Genomic DNA, 20,125 nt, shown 5'->3' with positions numbered 1-20,125 from the left:
ATATTCGACCTCAGAATTTGAGGTGCAAACAAGATACTACATGAAAGATGCTTAGAACAGTGCTTGGCATGTATTAAACACTAAGCATATGTCAGCTATTAATAGTTAAAGGTAATGTTGCATATTATTTTTTCACGACTAATACTTGTGTTTATTAAATTGTTTGCAGTGCAGTTTGAGTTTTGCTGACTAATTACCATTGCTAATTGAGGGAATACTCTCATCTAAGGTCTATTTATTTCTCTAAAGTCAGAAAATTTTAAATGAAGGTGGTGTTTTTGCCGCTTTTATCTCCTTACTGCTCTTGTCTTAATTCAAAGATGTTAGATGCACAGTTCTAGGAACCTTAAAAATATCCATCACAGGCTGTTTCAAAACCTGCCTAATGTACAGTTTTAGGAGTGAAGGTGAATGGGGGAGGTACTGCTTGTTGGTCGGTTTTTTGGTATAACCTGTCCACAAGAAAGGAATAAAGAAATGAATCATAAGGATAGGATTTTATTTTCTTCTACACTAGTTTTTCTATACAGTTTCTGTACTACAGACATCACTGTATGTGTTGGTGAGGGGCTTGTACGGTTTCTCATGAGCCTTATATAATGAGAGGAACTGTTTTTTCATCTCTATACTGTCAGGTTCGTGGCACATAGTAGATGTATCAGTTGTCTGTTGCATCATCTTCTATTATAAAATAGTGTGTGCTGTTATAAAATCTAGTTTAAAACAGTATGTTTCCTATTTTGTGATTAATAATAATAGAGAAATGAAACAGCAAGTTAGAATCAATGTTTTAAAAGGTAGACGTTTCTGTATTATAATATGACTTGGCAACAGTTAAATGAGTTTTGAGCTTCATGTCTTTACCTCTGATAAGCATTCGCATGCCATTTTTTATATGCAACTTTGGTTTGCTTTAAAGGAAAGGTTCTAGGTATGTGATAACTGAGTTTTGTGAGACATATATGTGTATGTTTTCATGGGTATGTACATTGTTTCCAAAAAGTGACTTTAGAGAGAGAACTGCTTTTCTGTTTACTTACATTCTGTGAAAATTGGGATACACAGGAACACACTTACGGTCTTCAGGCATAGGCCACATAGGAAACACACTTGCAGGCTTTAAGTTGCTTGACAATTATAACATTAGTACTGTAGTTAATGGTTTGCTGTTTTCTTAGGACATTTTACATGAGCTTTGATCCTTGTGGGCTTTGACATTGGTATTTGGAATGAGTTCATACGTATAGGGATATAACATCAATAGTTTATTAGTAGATATTTCAAAGACTATATTACAGTGGTTATAGGAAACCCTGAAACCTTTTTAAGGGAACATTGTACAGAGTGGAGGCTATGCTGTTTAATAGCTAGATAACCTTGCCTGTGTCAGTTAATCTTTCTGGCCTTCAGTTTTCTGATCTTTAAAAGGAGGATCTTGATGATCCCTAAGTGTTCCTTTCAGCGCTGGAATTTGGTGGGTAATATACTTTGAATTAATGTATATCTTTTCATTGTAAAAATTTTAAAAACAATGTTAAAAGAGTTCTCTACAAAGGAAACAGTCATTTTTACTACTATTTTTTAGAAATAACCCCTAAACCTGTTACTGTCTTAGTATATTTTCTTTGAGATTTATATGTCATTTAAAAATGGAATGCTTTGAAGAATGAATCAGAGCCACAGCCACATAAGGTTGTGCCCTTGGGGACTAGTGCTGGCTGTTTAAAAACTAATCTGCGCCCTGTGTACCAAACCTGTGGGATTGCATCCCTGGGGAGAATTCTTTGTGTGTGTATGTGTTTTCTTCTTTTTTTAAATTGAAATGTAGTTGATATATATTGTATAAGTTTAAGGTGTGTTGATTTTGATACATTTATATATTGCAATATTACCACCATGATTTGATATATTTATATATTGCAATATGATTACCTGCCACCATAGCATTAGCTAACATTTCCATTAGGTCCCTTAATTAGTCATTTCTTTTTTTGTGGTGACAACATGAGAGGATTCTTTTTTCATCCACCATAGTTTTTTGAGTCTCATTAAGGAGCTCTGTAGTCTTGAGCATATCATTTGAGCCAGCAGTTCTACTTAGAATTTATTAGGAAGATACGTGAAAAGATTGAGCAATACATTATTTACTGTAGCTGCATTTTATAATAGAAAATTTGATACAGAAAATGGTCCAACAATAGATAAATTTTGGGAAAGCTATTCAATGAAATAATATTTAGCTGTTAAGTAATTGTTGACATGAAAACATGTTCATTATAATTTGAGAAAGTATTTATGGATGAGTATGCATCATATCCATTAAAATGACATGTTTATATCTGTATATATGCAACAAACAAGTGGGTGAAAACAGTGGCTATCTGTAGTTGGTAAAATTCTGGATCATTTTTGTTTTCTTTGATGGGATGTGGTATTCACTGAAAAATATTTTAACAGCTTTGTTGAGATGTAATTCATATCCCAAACAATTAATCCAGTTAAAACGTACAATTCAGTAGATCTTAGTATATCCAGAGAGTAGTGTAGACATTAGCACAGTTTTAGAACATCTCCATCATCCCAAAAACAGACCCTGTACGCATTAGCAGATACTTTGCATTTTTCCTTTCTCCCTCCTGTCTTGCCATACGGAACCACTAATCACTGCCTGTTCTGAGCATTTCATATAAATGAACTATACAATATGAGGTCTTTAATGACCTTTTTTTCTTTTAACTTAGCATAATGTTTTTGTTTTTGTTTGCGGTACGCGGGCCTCTCACTGCTGTGGCCTCTCCCGCCGCGGAGCACAGGCTCCGGACGTGCAGGCCCAGCGGCCACAGCTCACAGGCCCAGCCGCTCCGTGGCACGTGGGATCCTCCCGGACCGGGGCACGAACCCGTGTCCCCTGCATCGGCAGGCGGACCCTCAACGACTGCGCCACCAGGGAAGCCCTAGCATAATGTTTTCAAGGTTCATCTATATTTTGTAGCATGTACTTTGTCTTTACAGTATTGCCAAATATTCCATTGTATTGGTCTGTATTTATCCATTCATCAGTTGATATTTGGATTGTTTTTACTTTGGACAAATATAAATAATGCTGCTATGAACATTTGTGAGCAAGTTTTTGTGTGGACATGTCTTTTCTGTAGGAGTGGAATTCCTGGGTCACATGGTAACTGTGTTTAATCTTTTGAGGAATTGCCTGGCTTTTTTTTTGTTTGTTTTTTGGTTTATTTGTTGGCTTTGCTAGCTCTTAGTTGCGGGACGTGGGATCTTTAATTGTGGCATGTGGGATCTAGTTCTCTGACCAAGGATCAAACCCAGGCCCCCTGCATTGGGAGTGTGGAGTCTTAGCCACTGGACCACCAGGGAAGTCCCTGCAAGACTTTTCAAATCAGCTGTGCACCATTTTATATTTCTGTTAGCTATGTGTGAAGATTCTAATTTCTCTATATCTTTGCCAAGACTTGTTATTGTCTTTTTTATTGGGTGTGAAGGTAGTATCTTATTCTGGTTTTGATTTACATTTCACTGATAGCTAATGACACTCAGCATCTTTTCATGTGTGAATTTTTTTTTTTTTTTTTGCGGTACGCGGGCCTCTCACTGTTGTGGCCTCTCCCGTTGCGGAGCACAGGCTCTGGACGCGCAGGCTCAGCAGCCATGGCTCATGTGCCCAGCCGCTCTGCGGCATGTGGGATCTTCCCGGACTGGGGCACGAACCCGTGTCCCCTGCATTGGCAGGCAGACTCTCAACCACTGCGCCACCAGGGAAGCCCATGTGTGAATATTTTTTTAACCATCTATATATAACATGAATTATTTGGATTTGCAAAGGTCTTCTCTCAGTTGGAAAGGCATAGTTATTTAATTTTTGGTATATTGATAAACATGTAAATTTAAGTATGACTTATAATATGAACATAATAGTAAAATAATAGAAAGTAGTGCTTGAAAACCTGACTGGAGGAGGAGCAGGGAGAGAAGTTTTTTAAAACCTATTCTGCAAAATTAAGAATAAAGGTTAACCAAGTGTAATAAAAATGTATATGTAAAACAAGGTGGTATGAATAAGACCAAATATAAGTGACTACACTATGTGAATAGAATTCTCTGTTAAGACCTTTTGATTGGATTAATCCTATTAAACTACCTGTGTCGTATTTTCTGAGACAAGGCTCAAACAAGTCACGGCCAGGTAACAATATAATGTCACAAAGAAAGCAAGAATGGGACCATTGCTGTCTGATAAAAGTAGAATTTAAAGTCAAAGCATGAAGAGGAGAGAAGGATACAGGCATTCCTTAGCTTTGCATAGTTCTAGTATGTTTAAATTTTGGTCACCATGGTTTAGGTAAACAGCGCCAATCCCCGCAACAATGTTTCAAATTTCACTTACTCTGGAATACTAACTGTAACTATGTAGACTACAAAATTTGTTGCTAGTTCTTCAGTCCACAAATCAAGATGTAAATAACAGATGCATAGCATGTCACTTTTTTTTGAAGTTTCTTGGTGATTGGTCAGTGTGCATCTGTTTCTCACTTCAAGCATATATAGCACAATGTGTAGTAGTGTTGTTGCCTCTTTGTCTTTCAATGATATACCCACCCAGGTTACATTTAAAGAAAAAACAAGATGGGGAATCGGCCAACAAAGAAACTGATAATGCCAGAAGTGAAATTTGAATTGAATGTAAATGCAGTTATAGAATAAATAGCCTTGTGAATAATAACCTTGTGAATGTAGATGTGCTGTATATAGGGAGACTAGATACACAGCCAGAGCAGCTTAGGGAAGGCAAGCTTATCAACATAAATGAGGAAAGTGGTTGTAATAAAAAGGATGAACATGTCTCAGAGGAAGTGACACCAACAAAAAGCATTAAAGATATGCCATAACATTGAAAATACAAAAGACAAAATGTTAGAAACTGATCAGATTTAGAAAGGAGTATGACACATTGCCTTAGGCATAGAAAATATGCTTACTCCGTGTCATAAGTTATGTGATCAGAAGGGGCAAGCACTGTTAAAACTATTAAGTTTTTTACAAAGACATGAAACACTTTAATCTCAGTGTTTCTAATGTTTTAAATTACAGTGTACTAAATAATTAGTATTAGTTTTACTATATTTAAAATTTCCTTACACACTGTCAGTAATAGTGCATTTAGTGTTTTGACAATTTTTGAAGGTTTTGGAACAATTGTAATTTTTCCCATTGTTCAGTAAGATTGCCTTGCACAGTCAATTTTGTGTTCTCTCATTGTCATACAAAGTGAGGACTGCCTATTTTGGGGAAGGAAAAATTATATAAATTGAACTGTCAAACCTTTATATGCTAAATAACATGGTAGAATCAGTTTTCTCTTTTGAATACTTTTTTGGTTTAGAATCATATCTAAAAATGACCCATGTTTGAAGTTTTACGACATTTTCCTGCAATTTTATTAAGTATTTAAGGTCCCTTCCACTTCTTCAAGTTCCTGATGCCACCAGTTTTGAACCCTTTGGGGATTTTGAACTATAAATTAGGGTACTGGCTCGCTTTCTTCTATATTGCTGTTTAGTATCCAACTTTCTTAGTCTTCCCAGCTTTCAAACCTGTTGATAATGCCCCTTGTCATCTTTAGCCTTATGAGTTATGGGGTTTTAGGAGAGAGAGTTGCTTTGCTCTAACTAGAAGTATGTTTTATTTTTGATGGTGTTTTTAACTCGAGTCATCTACTTGGAATTTGAAGCTGATTATGCAGGAGGAATTGCTTTACTGTTTTAACTAAATGTGTTAAATTTTCTAATTTTAGATTATGGGTAGGAATGAATGATGCCTAGTAAAAGTCTGAATTTTTAGATCAAATGCAATCATATAGCAATGATGATTTAAATGTGCCTTAACTGATGTGCAGTTAAAATACATGGATACTTTGAGTATTTATAAATTGCAGAATTTAAATAATAAAGCTGACTTATATGCATTTGATTATATTTAAGTAGAGCCCTAAGTCTCTTTTTTATTGAAATTTTATCTTAAAGCCTTTTAAAATATTCTAAACTGGAATGTGAGCTATAGTCATTAGGTCCCTAATTCTTAAAGAATTTCAGCAGATATGGAATTTGTGATAGATAATTAGTAATTAATAATCTTAAATTGTAGCATATTTTAGAGGAAATGAGTAGTAATTTGATTTTCCTCTTGCTTTGGAGAATACATATATATCAGCCATTATAGCAAAAAACTGGTACATTCTCTGCATCTACCTTTATAGGATTGACAGACTTCTACAGAACTGACTGACATAGGGAGATATATAATGGGGCTGTTTGGGGGATTATATCTAAATATATATGTATATATACACACAAAAAAATAGTTGTCATCATTCACGGGTTCCATATTTATTAATTTGCCTGCTCACTAAAATGTATTTATAATCCCAAATCAATACCTGTGGTGCCTTCATGGTCATGTCTGTGTGTGAAATGGCAAAAAATTTGAGTAACTTGACGCACACATTCCTAGCTGAGGCTGAACCAAGGCCATGCTTTACCTTGTTTCAGCTCTCATATTGTAAACAAGTGTCCTTTTTGCAGTCTGTGTAGTGCCACGGCTTTTGTATTTTTGTGCTTTTTCGTGGTCATTTTGCCGTTTATAATAGCACCCAAATGTAGTACTTGAAGTGCCATTTGGTGTTCCTAAGTGCAAGAAACCTGTGCTTTGCCTTATGGAGAAAATATGTGTTATGTAAGCTGTTGGCTCTAAGTTCAGTGTTAATGAATTACCAGTGTATATTAAATAAGGTGTCTTTAAACAGAAACACATAAAACAATGTTATGTACTGATTGGTTGAAAAAATGTTGTGACCAGAGGAACCTACCCTGTATTTACCCTGGAGCAGTGGTACAGTATTCCTTAATTCAGTGTTCATGGTGTTCATCATTATAGAATATAATTACCATGAATACAAGAATTGACTCATATATATGTGTGTGTGTATATATATATATATATGAATGAACAAAGCAGTTACAACATCTGATTCCCTCATTGAATAAAGTAAAAGTCTTAACATACTTATTTTCTAAAAATCTGCATGTATGTATATACAAATATTAAAACATACATATAATATACCTTATTGATAATGTTTTGAGTTGTATATTCCAAACTACTTGGTAGTAAAACTATATTTAGAATGCATTTAAATGTATAGATTAATGCAGTCTTGTGACACTCTTTTTTCATTTTTATGCATTTTTATAGTAAAATCTGTAAAATTATAGCAAAATTTACCATTTTACCATTTTTAAGTGTGCAGTTTAGTGGCATTCAGTACATTGACATTGTCGTGCAATTTGTGTTTTTTTTTTTCAATTAGGATTATGGATCTAGGAGTTTGTGACTGAATTTAATAAAAGCATTTGGAATTAAATATTATTTGTGACTACCTTTAATTTATGTATGATTTTTAATGCGTTTTAGATTAAGAATTTTTGATAATTGCGTTCATAGGGTAGTGCTATTTAATCACTTATATTTGAGATTGCTTTACACTCACATTTCCCCCCCCCCTCCTGTTTTAGTGCTTTTTTAGGCCCAAAGGACATATTTCCTTACTCAGAAAATAAGGAAAAGTACGGCAAACCAAATAAACGAAAAGGCTTTAATGAAGGTTTATGGGAGATAGATAACAATCCGAAAGTGAAATTTTCAAGTCAACAGGTGCGTCATATTACGTAAAATTTAGTTTAGTATTATTTACTCAGTTTTGGAGAATAATCACCATTCTAGCTACAGGAAAATGATTGAAGAGCCTTATAAATTTCAGATTAAATTGTTCTTATTTGTGAGGTTGAACCTTGGACTTTTGTATCTAGATAACTGATGAAATTCTTGCCTTCGTGGTCAAATAGATCTCAGAAAACTGGGAAACACTCAGTTATTTAAATCCTGATTGAGGGTTTATTTAATGTATTGAATTTAAAGTCACATGTACTGTTTCCTTAAATTCAGGTTTAATAACTTGAAGGGTGTGTTTTTTTCTCATTTTAATTTCTAAATCCATAAAATTTATTAGAATATGAACTTCATGTGGGTTAAATTAAATATGTGACAAAAATACTTATAGCACTATGCAAATTATACTTATTTTTGGTTTCTAGAAGAGCAACCTTTAAACTTTTTCTATTCTGTTCTGTGTGTGTGTGTGTGTGTGTGTGTGTGTGTGTGTGTGTGTCTCCAGACTTGAATTAGTAAAAACTAGGATGAGTATGAGTAAACCTAAAGAAGGAAATAACACACTGAAAATTTTGCAACTTTCTACCTTTAAATCTATATAATTTTTAGTTCTTTGCATGTACCATGCTTTTTTCTCGTGTTTGAGAACTCTTCAGATGCTGTTCTGTCTGGAACATTGAAATCTTTCATTGATGTTCCAGGGCTGCATTAGATGATCCTAAGTGCCTTCATTATCCACCCAAAAGTTATTTGTTACAGTATTCATCATATCACATCATAATTGCTTCTGTACTGTGTTGACTGCCACAGGCTTATTAGTTCCATAAACAAGGAAGTTGTATGTGTCCTGTGTGCTGTCATTCTTACACGTGTGGAAGGAATAGTTACCCACTAAATGTTGCACAAATGTAAGAATGGATGAATGGTTTCCCATCCTTATTGCCTTGGGAGTCCAAGGAGACTGAGTTGATTGTTTCCTGAAAATAACATTTTGTAACTTAACTTGGATCGTACATCCTATGATTGTGCTTTCAAGGTCGTTTTCATCCTCCAGATTGCCTAGCATAGTCACTTTATCCTTTGTTCCTATCTACCTACTTAATCTCCAGGTAGTTTTCACAGTACATACTTGGAATTTTCCATTTCACAGTGAAATTTTTCGTTGGTTGTGTGCATAAAACCCAACAATTTTCTGTTCTTAACAAAAGTATGAATGATTATGGTGGTGTGATGTACTCTGTGTTCCCAGCCCAGACATCCCCAGTGGCACATTCCTGTGGTTTGGTGCAAGCATTGATGCCCAAGCCTATACAAAAGAAACAACAAAAAAAAATTGGCCATCATAATTTATAAATATTTCTATCATGCTATAAGTAATTTTGGGCACATTTTTACATTTTTTATATACCTTTATAATTTGTGGGTTATCAGCATTGCCTTTTTTTACAGAAAAGGAAATGGGTTTACAGTTTAAAGACTTGCCAAAGGAAACAGCTAGAAAGGTGCACAGTTTGGATTGCAGTCCCTTCATCTTGTAGATTGGGAGCTTTACCCTCACCTCCCAATGTATACTGTGTTGCCTCTGGTATTCATCATTTTGGTTAGTTTTATGAAAATCTAGGGACCCTAGGTTACATGCTTAAGTATCTCATATGGGGGTATTTTTAAAATTTAATGATTACTGGACTCTCCCGCTCAGCGTCTGTTAAATCAGAATTCATTTAAGTTTGGGTCTCAGGAATCTGCATTTTAAATAAACTAAGTTTGAGATATAGATCAATAAGAGTCCTTAAAGTTGTGATATATATATCCTTTGTTAAGGCTGTTCGTCTTAGAGTACATAGGTTAGCTTCTTTATCCAGAATATTTCAATAGTTGAGTACAGTGTAGGTCTGTGCTCCTCTAAATCACCTTACATTGTATCTTGTTGGGCATTTGCTGGTTAGAACATCAGAATGGTATTCTTTGTAATTGTACTTTTAATTTCTGCCTCACCATTTTATCTGCTGAGATTGTATGCATCAATTGCAGGAATATAGTTCCATGTAAGACTTTCCTAAATAAAATAGTAGCATTTAAAACTTTTCAAAATTGTGTATATTAAAAGTATCCTGTGCAACAGAAATGAGGGTACTTTTCTAGCTTTCTTACAAACAGGCTTTGATTTTTCATGGGTACAAAATTTTAAAGTTGGCGTAAAATATTATTTTGTGAAACTAATAGACTTGATTGTTTATAGGCATCAACTAAACAATCAAATGCGTCATCTGATGTTGAAGTTGAAGAAAAAGAAACTAGTGTTTCAAAGGAAGATACTGACCATGAAGAAAAAGCCAGCAACGAGGTGTGTTTAATTTCTCTTGCATTCTAAACCCATTTTGTTGTAAGGAAGAATTGTAAAATGAGTTGATTGTGGCACAGTAGAAAGCAATCTTTAAAGTAGTTGAGTAATGAATGGGAAAATATTAAAGGCTTATTTCCTTGTGTAAATATTAAATATAGTATTGTAAAATAATTTTTGCATCTTTAAGATGCATGGGTATTTTTATTTGAAGTTACGTTGCTGTGCAAAATATGAGGTACAACTGGGAGAGTCGCTTACTGCTTGTTAGGAATATTTTTAAAGTGAAGTATTGTTGGATGGATGTACGGGAAAGGATATTGAACCGAAGTTTTTAAAACCTAGATTTATTTCCAATTCTGTATTTGATTATCTGAGTGGGGATACTCATTTAGCCTTTCTAGGCTTCATGAAGTTGTTACTTGATCTCCAGAGTCCCGACCCTCTTAACATTCACAATCCTAAAACTGAGGATTCTACTGTAGAAAGAGTGTTTTGTAAATTTAAATAGACAAACCTCCCAGTGTATGAGCAAGTGTGACTTTTATATTTGATCTGACAGAGGAAAGCTTTTTTTTTTTTTTAGGTGAATATACTGGTGATTACTTCCACTTTATAATGAATTAATGTTAAGACTTTTAATGTTTATAATTTCAAAGGTCAGAGAAGCAAAACAAGTTTCCATAGTACTTTTAGTGAAACGTGCTTGTGATTTTTAATTTAAGAAATTTTCTTTCAGTCGTGGCATAATTATCAATTTCATCTGTTGTGTTTTGTTTTTTTTTAAGGATGTGACTAAAGCAGTTGACATAACCACTCCAAAAGCTGCCAGAAGAGGGAGAAAGAGAAAGGTAATTCTACTGCTTAACCACAGAGATCTTAAAAGAATTTTTATTTTAGTTGGATTGAGGGAGTGTAGATAATGAAACGGTACCATTTAATTTAGACTTAGCCCTTCACTCTAAGTCCTTTAATTTTTTTAAAGGATAGGTTATGTTGTTCACTTATCAAAGCTATGTTTCTTTTCTTAGTGATACAGCACCCTTAAGTTGAATGGTATACAAAATAAAATGCACCAATTTTCATTCCTTTTAATGATGCTGTCTCAAGTTTTCTCTATAAAATGGATAATATATATACTCATAAGACTGTTGAGAGAATTAATGAGTTAATACATGTAGAATATTTATAATAAATCCTGGTACATAGTGCTTTGTAAGTGTCCATTATTATGTTGTTATTACTTTACAGCATTGTTGCATGAAATGAGAGTATGTGACAGTTTAGGACAAAGTACCTCTTATGCTTTTAATTAGTGTTTCTTCTTCCCTATGTGAAGTTTTGTTCATCACACCTTTTTCTGACCTGTTTATGTCTCAGACTGTTATTATATGACAAAGCTACAAAGAAAACAAGAGTTCAGTCTTTAAAAAAATTTTTTTTGTAGTATTCTGAGTTCAGTGGCTTTCTATTCCCTGTGGGGTGTGTGTGAAGGGGCTATGATAACTTTAACAAGATTTTAAAAGATAGGCAGAATTTTAGGCAGATGAAAGAGGAGGAGAGGAGCATGTGAGGCAATTACAGGGGCATAGGGAGAATTTTGCTTCAAGCATTTCCAGTATTGCATTTCAGTATTATCAGACCATAAAGTTTGAGGGAAACAAGTACAAAAAAACCCAATGTGTTACCCTGAAGAACTTGAACTTAGAGAAGGGGTGGGAAGCCATTGAATCATTTTAAATTTCAGGTACTTCTCTTCTTAAAGCAGTGTGAATGATGGGGATTGGACTGGAGCAGTGAGACCAGTTCACTGATAAATTCATGCAGAATTTTGGTCCTCACTTCACTGGCCCAGACAGAAAATCAGCAGCAAATAAGGAAGATAAGGTCTCTGTACTTACTGAACTTATATTTTCATTGAGACAGACAATAAATACATAAAACAAGAGAATTAAAATGGGGAGCTATGATTGGGACTTGGTAACTAAATTATGAAAGGCCTTTGTAAAGAGTTAGCATGACATTTTAGTGGTGTAGATGAGAGAATTTTAAGAGCACCTAAGGAGGTAAAGTTAATAGTTGATTGGAAGTGGGTGTGAAGTGAGGGGGAGGTATCTAGGATGACTCAGGGTGTCGGCTTGGATGACTAGATTATACACTGAGAATGTAGGAGATGTTTTGGGAGCAGAGGCATGAGGAGGAGGATGTGAAACACCTTTGAGAATTAGACTGAAGATACATATTTCTCTGACATCAAAGGGGGGAAAGGTAGAAGTTACAGTTGCAGTCTCTGACATAAAGATAGGATTTAGATAGGTAGTCAAGGGAGAAAGTTTACTGAGAAGAACGCAGAAAACCAGAATCCTGAGAGATTATAATGGCGATGAAAGGCTGCCTTGTAAAATTATGGCTGAGAATGAACTGTCAGGAGAAAAATCTAAGAGAGGATATCAAGCTGAACAAGGGAGGAGAGAATTTTAAGAATGAGGGAGTGGTTAGTAGTATCCTGATGCAGAAGGGGTCCAATAATAATTGACAATTAGGATCCCCCAGGATACCTTAAGGTCAAATGGTAAGAACAGATGAAGTAGGTTAAAGAATAAAATGTTTAATGTTGAAATTACACTGTGCTTTTGAAATCTTTGAAGGGGAGGAGAGAGAATGCAGCAACAAGGATTTGCATGGTTAAGGGAGGGTGTTAAAAGTGGAAAAATATAATAGAGGCTTTAACACTTTTTCTTTGCGAGACCAGGGAAGATCAAAGATGTGGAAAGAGTATAAAATTACTGTAAGTTAAGAATAATGCTGGGTGAGAGAAAAGGGAGGACACATTTGAGGGAATTGACTTGATGGGAAAGAGATGGACATTTCACCTTTTTTCACATTGAAGGGAAGGATGGGCAAGACTATATTACAAACTTCTAGGGAGACTTGGAAATTAAGGGAATCCCTTCCTGCTGGCCTCAGTCTCTCCCTTCTCCCTCACCAAATTCAAAGCGAGACTGCATGTGTGGTGTAAGGCAGAAAGAAAGGATTGAAAGTTTATGCTAGAGAGAGAAGGAAAGGGCATGACAAAAGACAGGGTAAAGGATTAATGGATGGCTTTGAGATCACAAATGAAGTTGCATAAAATGAATGCATGTTTGTATAATGTTTTTTCAGCAGGGCTCAGCAGCAGGGAATAATAGAGCAGGGAAGGTAGAGTTTTATAGTAACTCTCTGTTGGAGATTTGCGGGACAGGTGCAGCAAAACGAGAATGCAGATGAATAGTAGTTCCATGAGGTTTTTGAGGGATGGGGGGGGCCTTTATGTAAAGTCACGAAGGGAGTAGAGCTAGAAAGTGAGGTAACAGATGGGGAGAAAATTTGTCAAAGTCTTAGAGGTCTCAGTGAGATAAAGTAAAATATGGAAGAAATTAATCTAGAGTCAATATTTGCATTTGAGATATTTAAATATATATGAAATAACTTAATAGTCCTTTCTCTAGATAAAATATTTCTTTGAGTTAATATTTTCACGAGGAATGGTTTTGACTTGCATGATTTTGCTGTAGTAGTCAAGAATATATGTCTATGGAAGGGCTGTATTTTTGCTTCATATAGTGTTTATTTATGGCATTAGTTATTGATGACCTTGTTACCTCTTATTGGTATCTCAAAAAGATTCATACCTGTAATTCTTATGCGATGTCATGATTTATTTCCAAAAGTTGAAAGTGTAATTGAAGAGGGGATTTTTTTGCACTGAAGAGTTCATCAGTTTGATCTGAATTTTGGAGAACTTTTGCCCTCTTAACTGCTCACCCTCCTAACTCAATAGAAGAGCTCTCATACAGTCTTGGGTTCTCAACCTTTGGTATAAAAACAGATGCCCAGCTCCCTACTCCAGAGCTATCATCAAGTCAGGATTGGGGTGGGGGGTGGTAGGTGGTCTGTAAGTTCCTAAAATTGGAAATACAACTTGAGCTAATGTTTTTGAAGCAATTTTTGTAATGTTCCTTGAGAACAATTCAAGGGTTACCTTAGATGAATTTCTTGACTTTTAATAATGCTTTGAATATACATTATTATATTGCAATTACAAAGGCAAAAATAATGTTTAAAAACTAAGAAAGAAATGGATAAATTCTCAGAAGTGGGATTGCTGAGTCAGATTTGCATATTCTGTATTGCTGATATAATGATCAGAAATGTATTACCAGTTTATTGATTTGATCACCATTAATCAATATATGAGTAATTCTCCACATTCTTACCAAAATTGGGCATTACCTCTTAAGTGTTTGCAAATCAGATTGATTAAAATATTAAAAAAATTTTTATCAGTAAGGTTGGATTATGAAAGTTTTGGCATGATGCTTTATTGCCTTTATTTTTATTGAGGTAGTTCAGGCTGAATTCTAAATAATTGGGGGTGGGGGAGCAGTTCATAGTAGTCCTCCCATTCTTCTCTTTGCTATTTATTTTCTCTTCTATTTTTTTTAGATGTTGGGGGTAGGAGTTTATTAATTAATTTATTTATTTTTGCTGTGTTGGGTCTTTGTTTCTGTGCGAGGGCTTTTTCTAGTTGTGGCAAGCGGGGGCCACTCTTCATCACGGCGCACAGGCCTCTCACTATCGCGGCCTCTCTTGTTGCGGAGCACAGGCTCCAGACGCAGACGCACAGGCTCAGTAGTTATGGCTCACGGGCCTAGTTGCTCCGCGGCATGTGGGATCCTCCCAGACCAGGGCTCGAACCCGTGTCCCCTACATTAGCAGGCAGATTCTCAACCACTGCACCACCAGGGAAGCCCTGTTTTCTCTTTTCGATTATGATGTTATGTTTGCATTTCCTTTCTAATTGGTGGTTATTAACCTTTGTTCTACTCTAATACTTGAATTGATTAAACTGATTCTCGTTTGGGGCTATTGTCTCATTACCTGGGGCATTATAGTTTGCAAAGGGTCATTGCGATTTCTTTACAGTAGTAAATCCTTCTTTATGGAAAATCAGAGTAACTCCTAGGGAAGAACAGCAGATGTCTCAGTTCAAAAATAAAACATGTACATATTAACAAAGTTAAAGAATGGAAATATCAGCAACTGAATTTCTTGCCTTTTCTAACATTAATTTAGGTTGTACATCATAAGTACGCAATATAAAGTGTTAGCATTTTGAGATACTCAATGAAAGTACATTTATAAGCAGTGTGTGGGATATTACACTGTAATTACATTATACTTTAACATTTTACATCAAGAATATTCATTTTATTTTTATAAATGACTTTTTTAGGTTGAGAATATCTAAAAAGTGAGTTTTTGTTTCCTAGAATTACTTACTAGAATTATAAGCTAAATTTGAGGATATCACTCTGATGAGTTAACTGTTGAAAAATAATGAAGATCAATATATGTTATGCTTGTATTTGAACTTGTTATCCTGTAGTGGCACGTTTTTGCCATTGAACTAAATTTGGAATGCCTACTATGTGCTAAATAAGTTAATTTAAATCTTTGTGATTCAGGCAGAAAAACAAGTAGAAACCGAGGAGGCAGGAGTAGTGACTACAGCAACAGCATCTGTTAATCTAAAAGTGAGTCCTAAAAGAGGACGACCTGCAGGTAGGATTATTAATGTTTAAATAGCTGTCTTGTGATTAATATTCTAATCCATTAAAGTGTTGTACCTCAGCTACTTTGGAATAGGGGAATAGGTACTTGGTTATGTGTAATATATAAATTTCAAAGGAGATAAACATTAAGGTTTCTGCTCTTTGTAATAAAGTATTTAAATTTGAAATAACTGCTTGAGACTTTTTCATTTTCTGTTTTATCCCCATTACATTTTCCTTTAATAGCAGCAAATGAGGCTGTGGTGAGATTTAAAATCCATGAATGATGGGTTTATTTTACCTCTTACTTTAGAAATATTAAGCTTTCCAAATGGAATCATAATGAAAACAAGAGAAAAACAGCATTTGAATAATCAAAGCTATTAAATTATTGCATTCTTTCTTTATTAGGGCCTGTACAATATGCAGATGTCTTCAGCACTGCCTATTTAAAGTATTTTCCTAATTTGGCAAATAGGAAATAGTTTGGAAGGATCTGTCTCTAATACAAAGTAAAACAAAGAATATTAGCCAAGATAGAGCCAATTTTTTTTTCTACTTCATAACATAGGATTCTGTTTTCTTTCTTTTTCTTGGCTGCGTCTGGTCTTAGTTCGACACACGGGCTCTTCATTGCGGCACATGGGCTTCTCTCTAGTTGTGGTGTGCGGGTTTTCTCTCTCTAGCTGTGGCATGCAGGCTCCAGGGCTCCTCGGCTCTATAGTTTGCAGCACGTGGGCTCTCTTGTTGAGGTGTGCTAGCTCAGTAGTTGAGGCACGCAGTAGTTGCCCCGAAGCATGTGGGACCTTAGTTCCCTGACTGGGGATCGAACCCGCATCCCCTGCATTGGCAGGCGGATTCTTTACCACTGGACCACCAGGGAAGTGAAGTCCCATAACATAGGATTCTTAATGAAACAGGATTAAATGAGTAATACCCCAAAAGAAAAAAAACAATTTACCTAATTTTTACTTTGGAATTTAATAGTGTAATGGATCACATTAATGGTGTTTTTAGAAAATTCAGTGAATTCTGATAACAAATTTTCAAATATGTGAGCATACCTATACAAATAATACTGTAATATGTATTTGAATATAAGTGCTGCTATCTACTATAAAGTTGAATTTTGTGACATTCCTATTAAACAACAATGAGGGATGTTCTTTTAAGCCCTCAGCCATACTAAGGACAGATTGAAAATACTCTTGATTCACCTTTGTAAATTTTCTGCTGTTAACTCATTTGAACCACTGGAGGGGATATGACTTTTAAAACCTAAAGTAATTGTTATCTGTAATAAACTAATATTCTTAGTATATATCATTTGTAACTTTTATATGTGAGATCTACATCTTAACGGGAAAGCTGGTAGTTACAAAATTTTTTTTCCTGTGAATGTCAGCTACAGAAGTCAAGATTCCAAAACCAAGAGGCAGACCCAAAATGGTAAAACAGCCCTGTCCTTCGGAGAGTGACATGTGAGTATAATTAGTTATGCAGTAAATGAGACATTTCACTTTCAATATGTATAAATTTCTTTGCATTTTTACCAGTTTTATTTACAGGGTGTTCGTTGCTATTACTATTTTGTATTTCTAAGAATTATGGGCAAAACAGTTGAAAAATAGTTTTCATTATGTAAAAAGTTAAAATTGATAGGGAATCAAGAAAAATCTGGTACGATTATCATTTCATTAATCTAAGACAATTTTCTTGTATATTAGGATATAAGATACTTGGATAATGCAGGGTAAAATGTATAATAGTTCCCTTTGTTTAAGGGAATTTTTAGACAAAGTATTTTTGAAGCAATTTCCACAAATCTTGCTCCTCCAGAATAATCTTTATTTAAAAAATAATAACACTTAACATTATTTTTGTAAATTTAAAGTTTTAAAGTATTTTGGAATGATAACTAGTTATTAACAAAATAATCAGTTCTTTTTTTTCTTGCCATCTTTCTTTTCCATTATGGATCTTGTTTGTGTTGGATTTTCTGGGTAGAAACTTCACCAGCAGGAATATATATTTAGACAAAGAGGGCAAAACTTTGTAGCTATTGTGTTTAAAGATTTTATAGAAAAGGCTTAAGTGAGTATGTCATTTAAGAATGGATTTTACAGTGTTTTGAATGAATATTTTATTGGAATATTTTATTGGAAATATTTTATTGGAAATTTCAGTTATAGAAGTGTTGGTACTTTTCAGCCAATATATGTTTAAAGAGTTTTATTTTACTGCCAAGCTAGCTGTTTAAATATTCTCGAAAATAGTGGCCAAAAATTACAACATGGTTTTTACTACTATAGTGAAATTAAGAAATTAGGTACATGCAGGTGAGTTTATGTTTTTAAACATACCAAGTAAATCTCACTTATCTCCTCCCTAAGATGTCTTCTCTAATAAGGGCATCAAGCATCAAGTCTAGGATTTTATGATCAACATAAGGCCTTGATCTAGAGACTTAGGAACTGAAACACAGATTATCTGCTCCCCTCTCCCTTTTATACATGCACATTGATCTGGGAGGGATAGGGAACCATAATAAATATTCCCAAGGAGAAGATTAAGAGGCACACAGCAGTCATTGTTCCCCAGGAAATCTGTTGGGAAAATACTGTGAGATCCCCGTTTTAGATAATAAGGAATATTTCCTTGATTAGGTCCGTCCCAATTTTCCCTGAGAGTATCTTCCTAGTCCATTTCTCTCCATGGCTTTTGGCTGATTCTTGGACTGGAAAGTATTAACCCTCCTTATTAGCTGAGCAGCTTTCTTATTCTGCTTTCATACTTTACAGAGTTGGGCCCAAGATTCCTTTTTAAATCTCCATTAGTTTCTCTTAATGCAGCCTAGCGTCCCTTTTGGTAGTAATAATACTTTATTGTTAGTGTGTGTCTGTTTAATTCTAGTCAGCTTTATGTGCTGTGGTCTCACTCATAAGACTTCTCCAGACATGATTATCTTTTTATACTTAACTAAAAGCACTTTTGAGTTTATAGGTTTTCCTGAAAACCTACTCCCTGGTTTCTTTTTCATAGAACCATTTGTTCATCAGAAGGATCAAGGTATCCCAATTTGAATTCTTAAGGAAAGGCTGGCAACTTAACAACCTTGATTGGATCTTTGACTCCAGTCTTTGTCTGAATTTGAAAATCTTTTACTGGATGGAAGTGACTTTCAACACTGAAATGCGTGGGATTTTTTTCTCCTTCCTCTGTTGTCCTATTATTTTTTAAACTTACCTCTTTCTTGAAGTACCCTATCAAATTTATGTTGATAACAATCAACTCAAAATGCCAATATTCTATTTTGAAACCTCTTCACCCAGAGCCACAAGTTCACTGAATAAGTTTTCTCTCCAGTTATCACAGATGACAGTTTTACCCATTGTATAATATATTAGGGTTTCAAATGCAAAGCAAGTGTCAAACGTTTTAGGTTTTGATGATGGACAACCCCAAAATACCAGTAGCTTACAATATTTATTTTTCACTTGTGCTATATGTAGGCTGGGCATTGGCTGTTATAGATACTGTCAGCTTTGTATCTGGGCAAAAACTCAGTGGAGTGTAGAGCAAAACTATATAAGCTCTTCTGAAACTTAAGCTCTCCACCATGAGAACAGCGTGTATCTGCTAGTGACAGCTTCTTTGCTGTGGGTCCTGAAATGACAAGACAGTGGATAAAGTCCAGAAGAGCTGAAACCATCTCATAATCCTCATGTGAAGTAAAAATATTTGTTATAAGCCACTGAGATATTTTGGGTTGTGTTTGCATTAATTTTTGCTATTAACATGTATTTATAATTTTCTTTATAACATTTTAATATGTTTCCTATTGTACCTTGACCTATTGAAAAGGGAATTATCACCATGAGGTCTGTTTTTCATGGAAGATGGTAAGGAGGGAGGACCATTGGGAAAAGACTTAATTGCAGCAAGCAGTGACAGTTACGTTTACGGGAGTTCTCTGCTTTGACACTGTTTTAAAAACTTTGAAATAATCATCCCATTTCTTAAAAACTTAACGATACACTTAAATCTACCTTTAAAAAAGAAAAACAGCTGCATGGTATTCCACTGTGTATGTATCATAATTCTTAAAAGTTTATTTCTTGTATGGATACATTTTTTTAGACATTGTCATGTGTCGTTTTGTACATGTGCAAACGTATTGGTTGGAATACATTGCTAGAAGCAGATTTACTGGGTTAAAAGGATATTTTTATTTTTAATACCTGCCTCTTTGCATAGGGGGTAACATTTTGGGGGAGGCAGTTCATCAATATCTATTAAGAGCCATGGGAATGCCTTTTATATTTGATTCTCTATTCCCATCTCCACAAAACAATTATTATTAAAATATTTGCCCCCTTGTGGAAGTATTGAATAAAGTTAAGTGATTTTACTTGCCTGCTTTTTCTTCCATTGATTAAAAGTAAAG

The 20,125-nt window shown here is 34.8% G+C and overlaps 1 protein-coding gene across 1 annotated transcript in view; it reads left to right on the top strand.

The window, feature by feature from the left end:
• Nucleotides 1–20,125, top strand: part of PSIP1 (PC4 and SRSF1 interacting protein 1) — a 41,675-nt gene that overhangs the window by 8,353 nt on the left and 13,197 nt on the right. The window contains exons 4-8 of the mRNA XM_060014765.1: nt 7,590–7,728; nt 9,983–10,087; nt 10,873–10,935; nt 15,592–15,688; nt 17,084–17,159. Coding sequence (XP_059870748.1) covers nt 7,590–7,728; nt 9,983–10,087; nt 10,873–10,935; nt 15,592–15,688; nt 17,084–17,159 — 480 coding nt within the window. The remainder of the gene's footprint in view (nt 1–7,589; nt 7,729–9,982; nt 10,088–10,872; nt 10,936–15,591; nt 15,689–17,083; nt 17,160–20,125) is intronic.

The sequence above is a fragment of the Delphinus delphis genome, chromosome 6 (genome assembly GCF_949987515.2).
Source record: "Delphinus delphis chromosome 6, mDelDel1.2, whole genome shotgun sequence".
Lineage (NCBI taxonomy): Eukaryota > Metazoa > Chordata > Mammalia > Artiodactyla > Delphinidae > Delphinus > Delphinus delphis.
Note: the sequence above shows the minus strand (reverse complement) of the source record. Positions and strands in the feature narration are given on the sequence as shown.